Raw genomic sequence first — 20,704 nt, 5'->3', positions numbered from 1 at the left:
TCCACTTTCAACTGTATCTGCATACAGTTCAAAACAATGGTAAAGCAGAGAGGCATAGCTCCTTGCTACACCATCTGTCACGGATGATCCGCGAGAATATTGAACTGTCCTCCCAATATTATCAATATTAGTCTCCCTTATTGAGCAGTAGGTCTATTAAACAGTAATTATTTCCCTAGGCCCCAGAACCTACAATTTGATTACTCAGAGCGTCTTCTTCTGTGTACCCAGAAAACAACATAGTCCTTTTGTTCAAGTCAGTCAATAGATGGCCAGCAGATAACACAATTACAGCTGGCTTCCTTAGGTTGACAAAAGAGCTTCCCTTTCTGAAGAGATATCACAGCTAGGTGTGAAGACTACACCTGGGGGGAGCCATTTGGTGTCGCTGCCATAAGGGTCTGTAAGCTAGCTTGCTGCAGACAGGCCGGCACCAAGGTTTCCCAGATTGCAACATGAATCTGAGATATGATTTTTACCTTTTTAAGAGAGACCATGCATCTTACGGACGTAAAAATTACATCATCGTGTCACTCAGAATTCACTGGACATGTACATATGACAAATATAACTCTAGGAGATGCCCAGATAAAGTTATGGTGTTACCCCATCAGAGAACCAGTTATAATAGTCATATTGGGTATCCCTGAACTCCATATTTTGTGGGGAATGAATATGTGCTTGTTACTTGTGTACAGTGGAGACATCCCTCGATATGGCACATGCCATATTTCAGAACTGACATTCACCTCAGGAATACAGCCTGCCCCAGCAGGCGGACTCTCAATTCCCCGCCTTGATTCTGGGACCCTTTATAACAAAGACCTAGAATCTGCTAAAGGAGTTCTCCACTTTTAACAACACCTGAAGAGGGCCTCAGCCAGAGAACCCGTGGGCTGTAGGTATATTACACTGGACAAAGGCTTCTTGGACTTTATCCCTGCAACGGACTATTTCACCAACAGACATCTTTTCTGCGGAAACTAAGTATTTTCTTTCTTTTCTCCCTTTTGTTTATTGGACTATACTTTCCTTTATTATTGTGTTAATAATTACTGTGCATCTTGATAATTTGTATTGTATATAGATATATAATAAATGACCTCCAAGTCATTTCTCTAGCCATATGCCTGTTTTCAAACACTGCAAAAACTTACCCTAGCCTCTCCGAAGAGAAAGCTACTCGGTCCTGTTATCTAGATAGTGGGTTCCTTGCTCCCATAAATTGCAAGGTGGTGGCAGTTAAACTACCCTGTGTGTGGTTCCGGTCGCAGTTCGTCACACGCTTACTTGCGGTCAGTCGGCGGTCCACTCCCTGCGCTTTCAGCCTATCGACTGTACGGACTCAAGTTAGACTGTCGGTGTGCTGAAAGTGGCTGAGAGGCCTGTTTGTGGATTGACCACTAGGGGCACTGTGACGGTTTTGTGACGTATTGTGGCCGTGGCGGTCGCAGTTCGTCACACCATCCACCCTGTGATTTCTGCAATAGGCAGGTTCGATGCAGTGACATCATTGGAATGTAACTGTTGACGCCAGGGGCATGGTTTTCGCGATACTTTGTAGTGCGATCCTATGCAGACGTCATCACGTGACTCTCCAGCGTCCTTGGAAATATCATTTGACGCGTCTGCACACTAGATTGCAGCGAGCTACATGTTTTATATATCATAATAACTAGATTTATGGTGATTGGTTGGTTGGTGTATTTAATCTGTGTTCCACAGTGATGATGCCACCTCCAGACGAAGGTTCGCCGAAACAAGAGTCATCCTGGACAGAACACAGCATGGGTAACTGTTCTTTGTCCATTTGATTGTTATGTAATATAATTGCACTCGCACTTTAATGTGAATTTATGCTTTTGTGTATATATATTTATATATATATACACACACACACATATATACACACACACACACACAGTACAGACCAAAAGTTTGGACACCTTCTCATTCAAAGAGTTTTCTTTATTTTCATGACTATGAAAATTGTAAATTCACACTGAAGGCATCAAAACTATGAATTAACACATGTGGAATTATATACATAACAAAAAAGTGTGAAACAGAAAATATGTCATTCTAGGTTCTTCAAAGTAGCCACCTTTTGCTTTGATTAATGCTTTGCACACTCTTGGCATTCTCTTGATGAGCTTCAAGAGGTAGTCACCTGAAATGGTCTTCCAACAGTCTTGAAGGAGATCCCAGAGATGCTTAGCACTTGTTGGCCCTTTTGCCTTCACTCTGCGGTCCAGCTCACCCCAAACCATCTCGATTCGGTTCAGGTCCGGTGACTGTGGAGGTCAGGTCATCTGGCGCAGCACCCCATCACTCTCCTTCATGGTCAAATAGCCCTTACACAGCCTGGAGGTGTGTTTGGGGTCATTGTCCTGTTGAAAAATAAATGATGGTCCAACTAAATGCAAACCGGATGGAATAGCATGCCGCTGCAAGATGCTGTGGTAGCCATGCTGGTTCAGTATGCCTTCAATTTTGAATACATCCCAACAATGTAACCAGCAAAGCACCCCCACACCATCACACCTCCTCCTCCATGCTTCACGGTGGGAACCAGGCATGTAGAGTCCATCCGTTCACCTTTTCTGGGTCGCACAAAGACACGGTGGTTGGAACCAAAGATCTCAAATTTGGACTCGTCCGACCAAAGCACGGATTTCCCCTGGTCTAATGTCCATTCATTGTGTTCTTTAGCCCAAACAAGTGTCTTCCGCTTGTTGCCTGTCCTTAGCAGTGGTTTCCTAGCAGATATTCTACCCTGAAGGCCTGATTCACAGTCTCTTCTTAACAGTTGTTCTAGAGATGTGTCTGCTGCTAGAACTCTGTGTGGCATTGACCTGGTCTCTAATCTGAGCTGCTGTTAACCTGCGATTTCTGGGGCTGGTGACTCGGATGAACTTATCCTCCGCAGCAGAGGTGACTCTTGGTCTTCCTTTCCTGGGGCGGTCTGCATGTGAGCCAGTTTCTTTGTAACGCTTGATGGTTTTTGTGACTGCACTTGGGGACACTTTCAAGGTTTTCCCAATTTTTTTGGACTGACTGACCTTCATTTCTTAAAGTAATGATGGCCACTTGTTTTTCTTTACTTAGAATTTGTATTATGGCAAGAAAAAAAAGCAGCTAACAGTCTATTCAGTAGGACTATCAGCTGTATATCCACCTGACTTCTCCACAATGCAACTGATGGTCCCAACCCCATTTATAAGGCAAGAAATCCCACTTATTAAACCTGACAGGGCACACCTGTGAAGTGAAAACCATTTCAGGTGACTTCCTCTTGAAGCTCATCAAGAGAATGCCAAGAGTGTGCAAAGCAGTAATCAAAGCAAAAAGGTGGCTACTTTGAAGAACCTCAAATATGACATATTTTCAGTTGTTTCACACTTTTTTGTTATGTATATAATTCCACATGTGTTAATTAATAGTTTTGATGCCTTCAGTGTGAATCTACAATTTTCATAGTCATGAAAATAAAGAAAACTCTTTGAATGAGAAGGTGTGTCCAAACTTTTGGTCTGTACTCTGTGTGTGTGTGTGTGTGTGTGTGTGTGTGTGTGTGTGTGTGTGTGTGTGTGTGTATATATATACACACACACACACACACTGTTATGTATGTTATATATGTTTTGGCAATCATGTAATAAATTGATATTGATTTATAAGCGGTCTGGTAGTCATTTATAGGTATTTACTCTTTAGTTATACCATAGGCTTATGTGTGTAGTCTTGCTTATGTGTGTAGTCTTACTTATGAAAGTGACTAGCAAATGAACATAGATTCCTGTAGTTGAGGCAAAAATTCGTTCCACAAATTAAAGATTCCGGCTGACACTACAGATGTGTATTCTGCATGAACTGAATAATGGAAATTTGCGGTATTGCTAGCTATTCACAAAAGGCCGAAACTGAAGTCTTATACTACCACCTGGTGGCAAAGCCAGCAAATTGCAGAAAATAACATATCCTGTAGGATTAAGGGCTCTTTCACACTTGCGTTGTCCGGATCCGTTGTGTGCTCCATTTGCCGGAATTACACGCCGGATCCGGAAAAACGCAAGTGAACTGAAAGCATTTGAAGACGGATCCGTCTTCAAAATGCGTTCAGTGTTACTATGGCAGCCAGGACGCTATTAAAGTCCTGGTTGCCATAGTAGTAGTGGGGAGCGGGGGAAGCAGTATACTTACCGTCCGTGCGGCTCCCGGGGCGCTCCAGAATGACGTCAAAGCGTCCCATACGCATTAACGACGTGCCATGCGATCACCTCATCCATGCGCGTGGGGCGCCCTGACGTCCACTCTGAAGCGCCCCGGGAGCCGCACGGACGGTAAGTATACTGCTCCCCCGCTCCCCACTACACTTTACCATGGCTGCCAGGACTTTAGCGTCCCGGCAGCCATGGTAACCATTCAGAAAAAGCTAAACGTTGGATCCGGCAATGCGCCGAAACAACGTTTAGCTTAAGGCCGGATCCGGATTAATGCCTTTCAATGGGCATTAATTCCGGATCTGGCCTTTCGGCAAGTGTTCAGGATTTTTGGCTGGAGCAAAAAGCGCAGCATGCTGCGGTATTTTCTCCGGCCAAAAAACGTTCCGGTCCTGAACTGAAGACATCCTGATGCATCCTGAACGGATTTCTCTCCATTCAGAATGCATGGGGATAATCCTGATCAGGATTCTTCCGGCATAGAGCCCCGACGACGGAACTCTATGCCGGAACAAAAGAACGCAAGTGTCAAAGAGAATATTACAAATAGTTAAACAATATTCCCTGACAAAATCATTGTGAATCAATACACCTTAACAGGATTACTTCATGGCAATGAGTAGAGGAAAATAAATTTGTCCCTGATGTTATATTTATGCAGCATAAATATATGGCTTCAAAGGTGTCCCATTATTTATAAGGATGCAGGATTAGAAATGGTGTTTTTCTGCTGCCAAGAGAAAAATAATTCAGTGATTTTACTACTGATGACTTATCCTCTGGATAGGTCATCAGTATCTGATTAGTGGGGGTACAAAAACCCAGGACCCCTGCCAATCAGCAGTTTGAGTAGAGCCGCAGTGTTCCCTCAGCTTTTTCTAGGTCAGTGATGACATGTTCATCAGTCACATGGCCTAGCATCAGATCAGCCCCATTCAAATGAATGGGCCTGAGCTGCAATACCAAGCACAGCTATTGTACAATGTACGCTGTGCTTGGTAAGCTTCGAGAAGGCAGCGGAGCTCAAAGAATTGCTGGTGCCTTCTCAATCAGCTGATCAGCGGGGTCCTGTGTGTCAGACTCCTACCAATCAGATACTGATGACCAATCCAGAGGCTAGGTCATCAGTTCTAAAGTCTTGGAAAACCCTTTTAAATGAACAAAGGCCTCTACGCTGCTGTGAATGTTGTAGGGAGTAGCACATTCCAAACCCAGTAACATATACAGTGACAGGAAAGTAAAAGGAACCCTTGATAATTACTTTATAATATAGAAATATGGTGGGTTATGAGAATTCTGTGTTTTCATTGTAATTATATGACAACAACCTGAGCTGTACTTTTCTTAGTCACTTTAAAAGGATATTCCATTTCAACCCTAATGTCTTCCAGACGACCGCGCAAGTCATCAGAGTCATATTCACAGTGATCCAGGAACACATTGAGCTGCACCTTCAGTTCATCATTCTCTATAGTTTGCAGTTCCTTAAAACAAAATGCTCCGTTAGCAACCAGGACATATGAGAAGACATGTTCTGCTCACCATAAAACTGAGTTTTCACTTCAATAATATCTGGATTGAACAGTGAGCAATTTTGGATGATTCTTGCTTATTTAGCTTTAACTACATCCATTTACGGTTACATCTGATTCTGATCACTATAGTAAAGAGATTTCACAGAAAAGCTGCACCCCTCGCCACCCAGTGCCCAGCGCCGCCTTCCCTAGCTCAGAGTCGCCTCCGCAATCCTATCTGTCCCTCTGCCAGATGCTGCGCCTGCACACTAGGCTCAGCCTGATGCGCTGCGGACTCCTGGCAGTGGCTTCGTTGAGCAAAGTGCGCATGCGCATCAAGGCGGCGCATCTGGCAGAGGGACGGATAGGATTGCAGAGGCAGCGCTGGGCATGGGATGGCAAGGGGTGCGGCCAGGCACCCTGTATTAACGGACCTCCCCTTGGGCACCTTAAGCGAGTGATTGACAGGTTATAAAAACCTGTTTTTCGTGCAAATAGAGCCACAGTGAAGTATAATAAGGCCAGCTTAGGATTCTTATTATTACTCCGGACATGAGCATATGTTTAGGTTATAGGGGTAAAATCTCATGACAGAATCCCTTTAATATAATTTTTTTTCCTGCATGTTATCAGGGAATTGTGGGAGCTAAGGTTACAGATACATTTTAGATATCTGTCCTCCAAACACTCGTTGGGGCCACAGCTTTCTGTCCCATACACATGCATGCCGAGCTGGGCCAAGCAGGCATGTAATACAAATGGGAAGACGGGGGTAAACTGCTGCCAGAGTCCTCTGGCAGCAGATTATCTCCCTTGAAATCCATATCTGTGATCCTCTTTCCTGAAATAGGGGTTCAACTCAGAAGGAAGAAATACACAATAAATGGTTGGCCGTCCCCACTGATATTAGATGAATTGATAGCAGATACCACCTATATGTATGGCCTGCTTCAGAACTAAATTGTTAGGTCACATTCATGTCAGTGAAGCAAAGCTAAAGCGCTGTCCGTTTCCAAAGGCAACCAGCAGAATTTTGAAAAAAACCTATGTATATGAATAGGAAAGATGTTATGGAATAAGGCTTCATGCACACGATCATAGTTTGCATCAGTGCCTGATCCAAATTATTTTGTGGATAACTCACTGACTCCCATGTTATCTGTGTGCTGTCCGCATCAGTGTGTCCTTTACACAAATTATAGAGCATGTCCTATTTTTGGCCATATTGTGGACAAGAATAGTCATTTCTAGTAATGTGCAGTCTACATTTTTCCCACTCCCATGGAAAGTATCCGTATTTTGCAGATCCGTAGTTTGTGGTCCGCAATACAGACACTGTTGTGTGCAGGAGGCCTTATACTTTGAAACATCATGAATGTCAGGTCAGACTTTAAAAGCTAAATTATAGGGCACAAATGCAACCTGCCGAAGAGCTGGTGCTTAGGCTGATAAAGAACATATGTTGTTGCCCTTTCAGCTACATCTATGGGTTGGAAGTAGACCTCACCAGTTCAAAATGGAAGTATGAAAGTCATAACATACAATCTCTCACCTTTACTAATTGATTCAGTCCTGAACGCATCAATTCACTGCGTATGTGAACCCGGTAATCCAACTCTTCTCCTTGGCTGATCAAGGCATTGATTAAGAGCATACAGCTCACCTAGAAGATTAACAGAAAGTCAGAACAGTTTTTTTCGCTTTTACTTCATGTTCATTCCCATTTATTTATGAGAAATATGTAATACAAAAGTTACCAAGAAGTATTATTCCAGGCCTAGTAGGAGTCCAAGTCAAAAAGTAAGGCTCTGTTCACATTAGTGTGACGATTTCACAATGCAGTGCCAGATCTGTCACAGGATGGACACAGACAACTCCTAGTGACATCTGATCACTAATATCCAACAGGTTCTGCTGAGGTGTCTATAATTCGGAACAATACCACTACATAGCACGATGAAGTTTGCAATGGAGGCTTTTGATGGAGCTGCTGAGGCGGATGTGAACACAGTCTAAAAATCAACTTTAGGATGCAACTCTACCTTAAGCGCAACTGGGCCAGATTTCAACCCATCCAGAAGAGGTTTAAATCTTTCCATTTCATAAATTTCTGCTCTGTCAGTGAGTGCTCCAAGGACACGTTCATGCCTGAAAAAGGAAAAAAATAATAAGTCATCAAGTACACCAGTGTGTAAGCACGCTGGGACCAAATACATAATCATAGGGTGAAGCCGACACTTGAGATGGCCTCAGACCGATGCGCATTGCATTGACAGCTCCCGACACCACCATATACATGTCTACTGTACTGAAAAGCAGAAATGCTTCTCAATACACAGAAAATCCCCCAAAAAAGTGGGTTGTCTTCTCTATGGAAGAAAATGCCTAACATAGACATCAATATGCCATACAGTTCCATAAATCGGAATATGTTTGGTGTACACACAGAGAATATTTCTTCTTGTGTGGTTTTTATTCAGATCCTTGTATTGGTCATGAATCGACTGCTTCTTGGTTCCAGGAGATATGAAAAAGGATAAAATACATAATAGATGAATATAGTAACTTACATATCTTCAGGTTGTGGGAGAATACACAGAGCCGAAAGCAACTTCAATGCATCAATCATCATGACAGGAACAATAGGATCCACAGCTTTTGCTAACAGTAAAACACCATCCTCTGCTTCCAACACTGTCTTTATTCCAAACTAGAAATTGAGAAAAGAGAAAGCAAAATGTATGCAAATAGAAAAACAGAAAAGTAGTAGCGGAGATGTCAACAGAGTTTAGGTGTATTTACACTTATGACCAACTGTATCTGCGACAACCAGAAGGAGGTTCCCACTGGTGCAGAGATTGACCTACATGTATTGTTTCCATCTGAAAACTGGCTAAAAGCTAGCAGATTTTATCAGAAAACAAAATGAGCCCTATATCTATTACAGTTAATGGACATTTGTAATGGAGCTTGTACAAGTGTTACATCTTTGTGCAAATAATCACAATTTGGGGCCAACTTGACAGTTAAACGGGTTGTGAAGGAGCTTCAGGACAGGTAATCAATATCTGATAGGTGGTGATCAAACTCCCGTCACCCCTCCGATCAGCTGTTGGAAGGGGCCACGACACTCTGCCTTTGTGCAGCTCAGTATTCCAGTGAATTGTACTGAGCCGTCTTACCAAACACAGACGCAACAGATTGTACGGTGCTCTGCTTGGTATACTTGGAGGGGACACGGCTCTCTAAAACTACCAATCAGCTAAGGGGTTGAGAGTCAGACCCACACCAATCTGAAACCGATATCCTGAGGATCTCTCATTAATATTTAACCCCTAAATGCATATATGCCATTACGCTCCCGCATTTGTATGAGCGGGCTCCTGCGGTGAGCACTGATCATAACATCTGTGAGGCAAGGCAGAGGAAAACGGCTTACCATGTCAGCCTGGACACTTCACTTGAATGGGTCAGCAAATCCGGAGATGCGGTGCGGAAGCACGGATCGGAACCCCACAGAAGCACTATGGAGTGCTTTCGTGGGGCTCCGTTCCGTAAAAAAATATAACTTGTCCTATCTTTTTGCTGAACTGGTGGACTGCAGACCCCATTTAATTTTTGGTTCGCAGCACAGGCACGGCCAGCACAAAACGTGTGCAAGAGGCCTAAGGGTGACTAGGACAAGGGATCAAAGTATACTAGGTTCTAGCCCCCTAAGGGGGCTAAGAGTTATTAAATTAAAAAAAAATTAAAAAAATTAAAAAAAAGTTTTAATCATCCCCCTTTTCTAAATTTTACATACAAAGATATATAGCGGTTAAAAAAAAATTATATTAGGTATCGTCGCTGCTGAAAAGTTATGGCTGTCAGAAAACAGTGATGCAAAGAAAATGTTGATTTTTGCAAAAGTAATTAAACAAAATAAAAGCTACATAAGTTTGGCATCACTGTAATCGTACTGAGCTGCAGAATAAGGATGTCATGTCACTTTTAATGCACAGTGAATGCAGTGATGTCAAAAACCTTGGTGGAATGGTGTGTGTTTTTTCAAAATTTACCCCACTTTTTTTCCCCTGTTTTCCAATACAAGACATGGTAAATTAAGTGGTGGCATTAAAAATAGCATCTTGTCCTGCAAAAAATAAGCCTCCATATGGCTATGTGAACCGAAGAATAAAAAAAAAGTTATGGCTAATGGAACGTGGGAAGGAAAACTCCAAAATGCCCTCTAGAACGAGGGAGAGAAGCATTCACTTAGTGCACTCTCCTGACTGCAAAAGATGGGCCAAAAGACTTTCAACTGAGTCGTCTTGCTTCCTGTCCTACAGCGATCAGAGAGAACTCGCTAAGCGAGTGCTTCTCTCCGCTTGTTGCAGAAACTGGTGAGAGTCTAAACGCTGAGACTAAACTCATATGACATCAAAAGTTTACTGAAAGTACAGTGTCGCGATAAGTCCTTGACAACCCCTTTAACCTTTGTATTAAAGAACTAATGGTAGGCTATACCACCAATTTCAATTATCCATAGTCTGACTGCTGTACCCCAGTTAAACAGAATAAGCTACAGCCACACTAGGAAAGCACTACCGTTAATGGTCGGCCAGACACATCACGACAATACTTTCCTTGTGCCGCTGCCTCTCTCTACTAGCAGGAGTCACAACAGCTCAAGACCATCAATGTCTATGATGAGAAAGCTTTTTACATGGCTAGTTTCTAGAAATCACTGCATGTACTTACGTTGTTGTTCATAAACGCTTTCAAACATCTTATGATTTCATGTTCACTCTTGAAATCACGTTGGCTAAACCACAAGAGAAAGACAAAGATACATGCCTCATAAGTATAGCCTGCATTATAAACATTTCACACAAGGCAACATGAACAAAGTAGCTCCAACGGGTCACACTGCTACATAAAACCAGAAACCGTGCATTCCGGTGTAAAGTGGGGAAGTGATAATCATTGGGGGCAGACTGATTTGCAGTATTGAATGGGCTTCCTAGACCCCTTCTATTGGTTTTATATGGAATCCAACAGACAAAAAACTCCCTTAGAATGGCCCATGATTAAATATTACCTTACTTTCCTAGATCAGGCAAAAACGGAATGGATTACCACATGTGACTAGATACCTCTATTACATACTTGTCATGGCGCCTCATGAAGTTCTATTTAAGTCTCTCTTAGGACGTCATCCCTCAAGATACAATGGCCTCAGGATGCAATATTCTCAACATATAATGGTCTTTTCTGGGCCATCATCAAGTTGAATCTAGACTCTACATAAAATGCCTCAGATCCAACTAATCTACATGGCTATTTTTTCTGGTAAAATACCTGTATTGGTTGTCTAGTAGCACCTCTGTGGTACCTCATGCCTTTGCCAGGAAGAGCTGCGGCTTCATTTTACTTTACTGGTACATGTATGTAGTATGTAAGACCCTGAAGAAGCTCCTGCCCTCACCATAGAAAGTGATTTACAGCTTACAGGATATATTCCTGTCTTTTTCATGTATAGACTTGCTTTATCTGTCTTGGTTATCTGCTTATTTTTCTTAAAACTTCACTTTCTTATCTTGAAATGACATTTTGTGCTTTGGAACTAATTATTGGTTTTCCATAGAGTTATGGACTCAAGCTACCATGGTCCTGGAACTAATTAATATTGTAACTTGAGGGACCACTGTACATCTAATATGACAAGAAACCACCTCGGCTTGAAAGTGAGGCCTCAAAGAAGTCTATGGATGCCCTATTACAGCTTAGTGCAGCAATGGGAAGCAATATCGAGTCATGAACATGAGCCCTTGGAGAAGTCATATGGCCATGTGCATGAACTCCAGAAAAGCAATTCACTTAAACCTTGAACAAAAAAAAAAACAAAAAAAAAAACACTTCAAAGTATATGCCCGTTCAAAGTCCCATTGTGTGTATGATGCCAACCATACTTACGATGACGGTTCATCTTGTAGTCGTCTGAGAATATCTAGGAGACAGGCAAGACCTTCCGCTCCAAAATTTTGCACCCAACTAAAAAAAAAAAAGGGAAAAAAAAAAATGACCTGTTAATGTCAACATATAAAAAACATGTCGAAATGTTGGCAATATCTTAGAAAAAGGAACATCCTGTTTCTTAGACGTCTATAGACTACAGTGGATGCCATGCAAGCAAATTGTGGTCATGTTCAGTGGGCAAAATTCTCCATGATGTAACTGTACATCAAGGATTGGTTTGCATTAAGCCTCCATGGTATACAGTTATGTTGACAACCACTGACCGACAGCCAGGCCCTGCTGTATTCCTTAAGGCCATGTACACCTTTGGGGGCAACATTTTTTATTCTTGAATTATACTCCTCTTGAGCTAAAAATAAATTATTTTCAATTGGTCTTTATTAAAAATGTTGAGCCCCTATGGTTTTGAGATTCTCTAGAAGCAATCTCTGTATTTTTACGGTTTCTCATCAGGCAGCTCAGCCGATTGCTCTCTGACCCCTTAGTAAATTAGAAATAAGAGTTATTAGATGACCGGCACAAAGTGAAAGTACCAGTCACACAGCTTGACAAACAGTTAATCCTTTGTAACAGAACAGCTAAATATTTTTAATACAGACCAAAAGAAAAATTATTTTTAGCTTAAAATTAGTAAAAATGCAATCCAAAAAAAAGCCCCAGAAGCAAGCTTTACGTGTAGCTATACCGCCTGGGTCATCATACAGAGGAGACTGTGTCCAACAGATCTCTAAAGTCAGCCTAAAAGACAGCAGTCAGCTGAGCCTTAGGTCCCCCCCAGTATGAGGTTACTACCAGAGAGGTGGGAGATGAGACCCAAACATCTCCAACACTGCTTGTATCCAGGAGAAAGCAATCACCAAATGCATTCCATACTTGCTGGATCCCGGCTGTCTCAAAACCAGCTGTCCTGGTCCCTCTGCTTACCTGACTGGATTGTTGTTGAGCGAAACTCTCAGGGATTCTAAACAGGACAGGAGGTTTGCATCCCCCAAACCTGATTTGAGATCCTGGATGTACATTTGCGCAGACCTTGTGTTCTCCCTTTTGTTCATACCCTGTGGTCAAAGCAAGGAAATGTTAAAGTGGCAACAGTCTGAATATGCACATGCAATTATTATGGCTGAGAATGCATTCAGACCATAGGACTCTGGAGAAAGGGCTTCCAGCCCCAAGAAGGTGCTGTGCAACCGGTTCAATCCAATAGTATGGGCGTGACCAACAGACTGCCAGCCAGCAGTGTACCATACAACATGATGACTATAGTGGGCACGAGGAATGTATCAACCATGTGTGTAAGTCTGTGTGTGAACGTCTACAGTATTATAGACAGATGTAAACACAAATGACATAACCCCAGTGCCGCCCACTTCATATTTTCACTGGTTCCTGAGGTTTTACATTATTCTTGACGGATACTTTGTTATGAGTATGGATGAACAGTATGTCCGAAACGTAAGACTTAGCATGTCATGTGGTTGTTTTAATATTTTCTAATAAAGTTTGAAGAGTATTTTCTGAATGCTTGAACCTCCTCCAGTATGGTGCACTACACGTAACCTTGTGAAAGGCCTTATATCTGTGTGTAATTATAATACTAAACAGCCACCACCTTCATGAAAAAATATATCAAAAACCTATGTGGTTTGCTGTGGTTTTCCATGCGGTTGGACTTTTTACAGATGAAACGTTTATTTAACATTTTTCTCCAGTACAAACTGCAATAAAACCACATGTGGTTTTTCAGATACGGCTTTAAAGAGGATTATTTTATTAGTTTACATCTTTTAAACTGCCTTACCTACATGTGTTCAGGACGTTCCTCGGATTCAGGCTATGGGTTTTTTTTGTTTGTGTCCCCATTTTCCAGATATCAAGGCTTTAAAGGGAACCTGTCACCGGGATTTTGTGTATAGAGCTGGAGACATGGGTTGCTAGGTGGCCGCTAGCACATCCGCAATATCCAGTACCCATAGCTCTGTGTGCTTTTATTGTGTAAAAAATAAAATAAATGTTTATATATGCAAATTAACCTGAGATGAGTCCTGTACGTGAGATAAGTCTGAGACAGGACTCATCTCAGGTTAATTTGCATATGTATCAAATCATTTTTTTTTCCCACACAATAAAAGCACACAGAGCTATGGGGACTGGGTATTGCAGATGTGCTAGCGGCCATCTAGCAACCCATGTCCCCAGCTCTATGCACAAAATCCCGGTGACAGGTTCCCTTTTAAGTTCCGCTGCCCAATATTAAGTCATTTCTCCAACGGAACTGCTCGTCACCACTCCAAACAGCACTGGAACGGTGAGGAGCACTCCCTTTCGAGTTTGCCAGACTTAGCATTATGCTAGGCTGGAGCTTCTTCTGGAAAGACTTGGTTTTACAGCTCCACACCAGCTCTGCCGCTGTGCCTTCTCCTCACTGGCTGGATTCTGTTCGTCCATCCTGCAGTGAGAACCGAATACAGCGCGGTCTTGTGAAACAAGTTCTCTCTCAAGACCATGCTGAGTTTTCTCACTAATGCCCAGGGGACTGGGTGGACATCCAGCCGGGGAGTAGAAGCCCCAGTAAGAGAACACTGAAGGGGTCCAGAAGATGCTCCAGCCAAGTCAAGCGGGAGTGTCTTGCACCCTTCTAATGCAGTTTGGACAGCACTGGAGTTGTGAAGAACACTGCTGCTTGGCAAATCAATAGAATATGTGATCTTATCTGATGCCACAAGTAGTGGTCCTAATAACTCGGGGAAAGGGGACACAAAAATGCAACTTAAAAAAATTTATACCAGGGACAGGTCCTCTAAGTGCACCACAATCGCAACATCTGAAAATACCCTAAAGGCTTGTTCAAATACAGATTTTGTGTGCAAATCCTGCTCCTATTATCAATAGGAATTTTATATGGCTGCGGTTTTTTTCCCACACAGATTGCCAAACTGCCCAGACCTTCAGGGCACTTTACTCCCTTGCCCTCTCTCCTAAATAGCATTGTTTGGCTGCATCGTGCCATATAGACATTCTAATCCTTCTTTTCAGTGACTGGTAAGTGACATGGCCTAGACATTAAATATTCCAGTGTGTGCTGCACACGATGTTATGCAGTCGTGGGGGCAGGAGGAATGTAGCAAGGTAAAAATCTCACCGCTTTTGAAGTGTGCAGATACTGAGAGACCATCTCTCGTTTTATTGTGATGTCTTTCCCCCGTAAGGGCTGCTGTTTCTCCTCATTGAGGTTCATGTCATTCTAGGAATGCAGAGAAGAGATAAAGGCATTAGCTTCCATAGTAGATAACGTGTCATGTACAGAAACCAATTCTGAACCACCACTGACGGAGGTGCCCCTAGCATATGACCACCCATGGCACTGAACAATAAAAGTGCAGCATGAAGAAAGTGTGACTAGACACACAGGCTGAAAATGGGGAACTCACTAAGGGTATGTTGACACACCGTACTTTCTGTGCTGAAAAACATCATGCGAAATCCACCTTTTTTTTGGGATGCAGCTTCTTTTTTTCATTACATGTTTTTAACATGATTTGCAATGTGGATTTGGCAGGGATTTTCATCTATTTTTACAGATTCCAAGAACGGACAGGATACTTCTTTTTGCCAAGGTGTAGTTTTTAAAACTGCAAGCCGACAAAAAAAAAAAAAAAAAAAAAAGAGCGATGTATGTTTTAACATCTGATTTCAATGAGAAAGTTCTGCATGCATTTTTGGCAAAGCCTTTAGCAACAGAATCCACACCAAAAATCCTTAGTGTGAACATACCCCAAGAGGACCTACATTTCCATCACTATAAAGCTAGGACACAACCTGTGCAAGACCGGACTATTAAAATGAATTTCATCAGAATCACACTGTGTTTTATCAGAATCACTCCCGATAATATCCGAGAGGATCGGAAACAGACTTGCCATACCTCACGGCAGGCCAGCAGTTTAGTCCGGAGATTGCATGCTGCCATTTTCAGCTGCCTATACCCTAGCTATGGACCGGCAGACACACGCAGTTATAAAATATGTGCCTGCTGAAAGAAAGCTGTGCAGAATATGAAATACCCTGCTGCTTCATTGTCAAACTGGGCTTAATTTTAATTGCTGCGAGTCTGTGACTAAAGAATAATATATTTATGATTTTTTACATATGTTAATGATCACTTCAAGTTAAAAACAAAATTGCACAACGTTTCAGGATGTAACCTTTATTCTGTCAATCAGTTTCAGGAAACTGCATGTACGTGTCACTCTCAATAATACATGTTGGATCTGAGGTGTGTCCAGGATGTTGCTGCCTTTTCTAGCTCTCATGTAGTAGCACAGCTCAACACATGTAATGCTTTCCCCATTCTATAAGTTTCGCATGATCTCTCCTCCCCTGTTCTCACACAGGCAATGATGAGGCCAGTCTGTCATGCCCCCTTCCCCATCACATTCTGCCCGTATTCTCCCCTGTCTGCACAACCATGGTGATCACGCTTGCTTTCTCACACCGTCCAGATCCAATCACACACAGGTGGTCAAGTGACTCCTGCTATTGTACAGGCCAGCCAATAAGAATCAGCACAGAATTGACACCATCTCACCGGCAACAGACACATTCAATGTAAATATTCATACACGTGATGACTGAAGAAGGAACTGCTATTATTGTAATGAGAGCTGCAGCTATTCTTGTATGTATGCTTGAAAGTATATAAGGCCCTGTATGACAAACAATAAATAGAACTGTTACTGACATCATACTGCATTTGTCACCGACACGTTCTCCGGGCCTGTCTTCGGGGACAAAGGAAGGAATCAAGGTGCATGGAGAAGGATAATACTCTTTCAATGACAATGGGCTGAACATTTGTACAAAAAAAAAAAAAAATAACAAGCAAACCAGTGTTTATTGCATCGTTTGAGGGCATAAAATAATTTTGGGGCAGCACAAATCTGTGTAAACAGGGGATGTGCTGCCTAAAAGATAAAAATGTTAGGGTCCATTCAGATGAACATAAGTGCCCCATACCCGTGCTGCGGTGCGCAAATTGCGGTCCCCAATACACTGGCACTACCTGTGTGCACTGTTGTACAGACTTGAATGGGCCTACGATCTGCAAGATATAGCAAAAGATACGACGTCCTAACTTTTGCAGTGTGAAGGCACAGATCCAAAAGCCCTCGGAAGTCAATGGGTCCACATTACCACCACGGAGTGGATACGGCCAGTGCCCGTATATTGTGGACCCTCTGTTTGTGGAAGCAATACAGGCACGGAGCCCTTACGATCATCTGAATGGAGACTAAGGGGATGAACGAATGTTGGTGGTATGATTGCTACATTTACATGGACTAAATAAGCAGCAATTGCTAATCATTATATGCAGTGTAAATGAGGCCCACGTTGTTCTGAGATGAACAAGGGCTGAGTAGAGTACAATGGCATGGCTGATGGGTCCTGTAGGCGCGTAACTTACCAGCATCTGTTCAAACAATTCCAGCACAGTTTCATCATTGAGTTCCTGCAGGATCTGCAGAGGACTGTCGGTGTAGTTTGCAGAGTTCCTGTGGGACATGTAAGGCTTCTCCTTCTCCTTTTTTATCCTCATGCTTGTGAATCGTTCCAGCTGCGTAACAGAAATGGAGCCATATTAGAAGCCGCATTTACCAGGATTCCCAATACATGACATTAAACTCTCTTCACTACATTCATGGACTAGAGCGACCCTCCAGCTGTTGCAAATCTACAACTCCCAGCATGCCCTAATGGCTGTAGGTTGTCCAGGTATACTGGGAGTTGTAGTTTTGCAACAGCTGGAGAGCCACAGGTTGGGCATCCCTGGTCTAGAGGAACTCACTACATTTTCCACTTTTACTTTGGTAAAAAATTCTGTGTATTTGCAACTATCCTTTTTTCCATATTCTCAGACAACACATATCGTTATTCTGTCAGATCGGTAAGGGCACAGGTGTAAGACGGGTTTTTTGAACATGGTATCTGATGGTTTCTATACAAAGTTTTGTAAACAGCCCCTGAATAGATGGACATTTTCCAAATGCAATGAGAACCGAGACACAATGGAAATGACTCAGCTCCCCGGGCTCCAGTGTCCTGCCAGTTGGCAGGGTCAGCCTGGGAGTGGTGCACCATGACATTTAAGGTGTGATTTAAAGTGATTTTATGCAACTGCTTATAACTACAGTATATGATGAACGTATAGTGAAGCTCACTACACGGCCTGCCTATAGGCACTGAGAACCTAATATTATGTCTGTCTATCTGGTAATAGGTGTCAGATGCACCCTTGGGTCCCATAACTACAGGTACATAGCTGACAGAACCTGCCGATTTAGGCGGGATTAGTCCACTATCTTATGTGGTTAAGGGTGTGTCGGCTCTTTCCCGAGTGCATATGTCAGGGCATTCTAGAATTCAACATGTTCAATCCTTTGCCCTCATGGAAGACAAGCTTCAACAGAGCTTGGCCAAACTGATCGTACATGCACATGGCGGGAAGAAGAGCCGTCAGCCGAAAACTACTAAAGACGTACGGATGTCTGGTCACATTCCACTAGCAACCTAGGCTGAGATGGCATTTTCTGATTTTAAAAGGGCACATGTGCAACTATTAGCAAAGTAGTTTATACAAGTAACTAGCACGCAAAAGGGGTTGAGAGAGCACTGTGTGTGCTTTAGCGTGTCATAGACCGTGTTGTCTTCTGGTGTACAGGGCGAGCGCTCAGGGGCCAAAAGCTACATGTACAGAATCAACATAGACCCATGGTTGTTGTCCATGGACCCACTGTTAGGCCTCATTCACATGACACTCATGAAATTAATGACAAGATGGTCAGGTGATTCCTCAGTGAAGATTTCCATGAAGAATCTGTGTTTGGTCCGTGTGTCAGTTTTTTTTTTTTGCTCTCTGTGTTACACTGCATAGCTGAAAATTAATTTTCACAGCATCTCCTATAAATGACCCGTGAAACACAGATGAAACACGTATGGTGTCCATATTGGGTCCATGTTTTTCACGGACTCTAACTATAATGGGTGTAAAGGATCTGTAAACACAGACAAAAATAGGGCATGCTTCTGTGCTAAAACCATGAACCATGCTAAATGATATGGCGTTAGCACATTAAAGGGGTTCTCTGGGAATTAAGAAAATGAGAATACTTAAAATTATAAATAAACTAAACTAGACATAAAGCCCGTTACAATAACAGGCGCTAGAACAGACTGCTGGCCGTGGCTCAGACTGCTGGCCGTGGCTCAGACTGCTGGCCGTGGCTCAGACTGCTGGCCGTGGCTCAGACTGCTGGCCGTGGCTCAGACTGCTGGCCGTGGCTCAGACTGCTGGCCGTGGCTCAGACTGCTGGCCGTGGCTCAGACTGCTGGCCGTGGCTCAGACTGCTGGCCGTGGCTCAGACTGCTGGCGTGGCTCAGACTGCTGGCCGTGGCTCAGACTGCTGGCCGTGGCTCAGACTGCTGGCCGTGGCTCAGACTGCTGGCCGTGGCTCAGACTGCTGGCCGTGGCTCAGACTGCTGGCCGTGGCTCAGACTGCTGGCCGTGGCTCAGACTGCTGGCCGTGGCTCAGACTGCTGGCCGTGGCTCAGACTGCTGGCCGTGGCTCAGACTGCTGGCCGTGGCTCAGACTGCTGGCGCTGCTCAGACTGCTGGCGTGGCTCAGACTGCTGGCCGTGGCTCAGACTGCTGGCCGTGGCTCAGACTGCTGGCCGTGGCTCAGACTGCTGGCCGTGGCTCAGACTGCTGGCCGTGGCTCAGACTGCTGGCCGTGGCTCAGACTGCTGGCCGTGGCTCAGACTGCTGGCCGTGGCTCAGACTGCTGGCCGTGGCTCAGACTGCTGGCCGTGGCTCAGACTGCGTTTGTATTCATTGGTGACGCAATGGCCACAGTCCCTCCCTTCTACTCCTCTCTATTCTCATTGGTGGCCAGCAGCAGCCGCACACAGTGGGGAGGGACTCCTTCCTTCTCCACGGACTGTGTCGGCTCATAACATGGTGCGCATCCTGGAAAGGGGGGGGGGTTGCGTGGGTGCTGCGGGGGGGCATTAACCCTTCAATCATCGGACCACTGCCAGGGCAGAGCAGCATGGGGCTTAAAACAGTTATGGAGCGCTGTGTGTGTGTGTGTGTGTGTGTGTGTGTGTGTGTGTGTGTGTGTGTGTGTGTGTGTCCTGATTGGACGCCGCGCATGCCCAGTGCAAAACTGTTGAGACACACATGGACACAGTGCACTGATACAGGGATTTTATTATGTTGGATTCCCAAATACCTTTCATTAGCTATAATGGTTTGTTTTAGCTATCATTAGGAGAAATGAAATGGCCGCCATCCTATTAGTACACAGAAAACCTGTCCTAATCAAACAGCAGGACAAGTTACTCCACAACACTGAGCCAAAGATCTGCGTCATCCTCCTCTCTGCTTGTCAGGGATTATGAGCCTGAATACAGATAATATATGTTCAGCTGAATCTCTAGAAATTGAGTTCATGAGGAGACATGAAGTACAGAGAGGACGGACAGGACAGACTGCGGTGTGGAGCTGTGGTAATGGAGGATGCATACAAGAGCTGCTGCTCATTATCCACATCCTCACCTTCCTCTCTGTACTTCATGTCTCCTCGTGAACTCCATTCCTACAGAGATTCAGGTGATCTTATCAGCTGTATTCAGGATCATAATCTCTGACAAGCAGAGTAGAGAGGGGGATGAGGGAGCTCTTTAGCTCAGTGTTGTGAAATAACTTGTCCTGCTCTGTGAGGACAGGCTTTGTGTGTATGAATAGGACGGCCGCCATTTTATTTCTTTACTTATTTAAAAATGAGCCATTATAATAAAAGGGTATTTGGGAATATATATATATATATATATATATATATATATATATATATATATATATATATATATATATATATATATATTCTCACAATACAG

At 43.5% G+C, this 20,704-nt stretch overlaps 1 protein-coding gene across 3 annotated transcripts in view; it reads right to left on the bottom strand.

Annotated features, from left to right (window-relative positions):
• Positions 1–20,704, bottom strand: part of DIAPH1 (diaphanous related formin 1) — a 218,675-nt gene that overhangs the window by 147,734 nt on the left and 50,237 nt on the right. For all 3 annotated transcript variants that reach the window (XM_044281006.1, XM_044281004.1, XM_044281005.1), the window contains 9 exons: positions 17,217–17,366; positions 14,895–14,996; positions 12,680–12,810; positions 11,693–11,770; positions 10,478–10,541; positions 8,308–8,447; positions 7,780–7,885; positions 7,290–7,400; positions 5,589–5,707 (listed from right to left, as the gene is read on the bottom strand). In XM_044281006.1, the coding sequence (XP_044136941.1) occupies positions 5,589–5,707; positions 7,290–7,400; positions 7,780–7,885; positions 8,308–8,447; positions 10,478–10,541; positions 11,693–11,770; positions 12,680–12,810; positions 14,895–14,996; positions 17,217–17,366 (1,001 nt within the window). The remainder of the gene's footprint in view (positions 1–5,588; positions 5,708–7,289; positions 7,401–7,779; positions 7,886–8,307; positions 8,448–10,477; positions 10,542–11,692; positions 11,771–12,679; positions 12,811–14,894; positions 14,997–17,216; positions 17,367–20,704) is intronic.

This window comes from Bufo gargarizans, chromosome 2 (genome assembly GCF_014858855.1).
Source record: "Bufo gargarizans isolate SCDJY-AF-19 chromosome 2, ASM1485885v1, whole genome shotgun sequence".
Lineage (NCBI taxonomy): Eukaryota > Metazoa > Chordata > Amphibia > Anura > Bufonidae > Bufo > Bufo gargarizans.
This window is presented reverse-complemented; position numbering and strand designations above follow the sequence as displayed.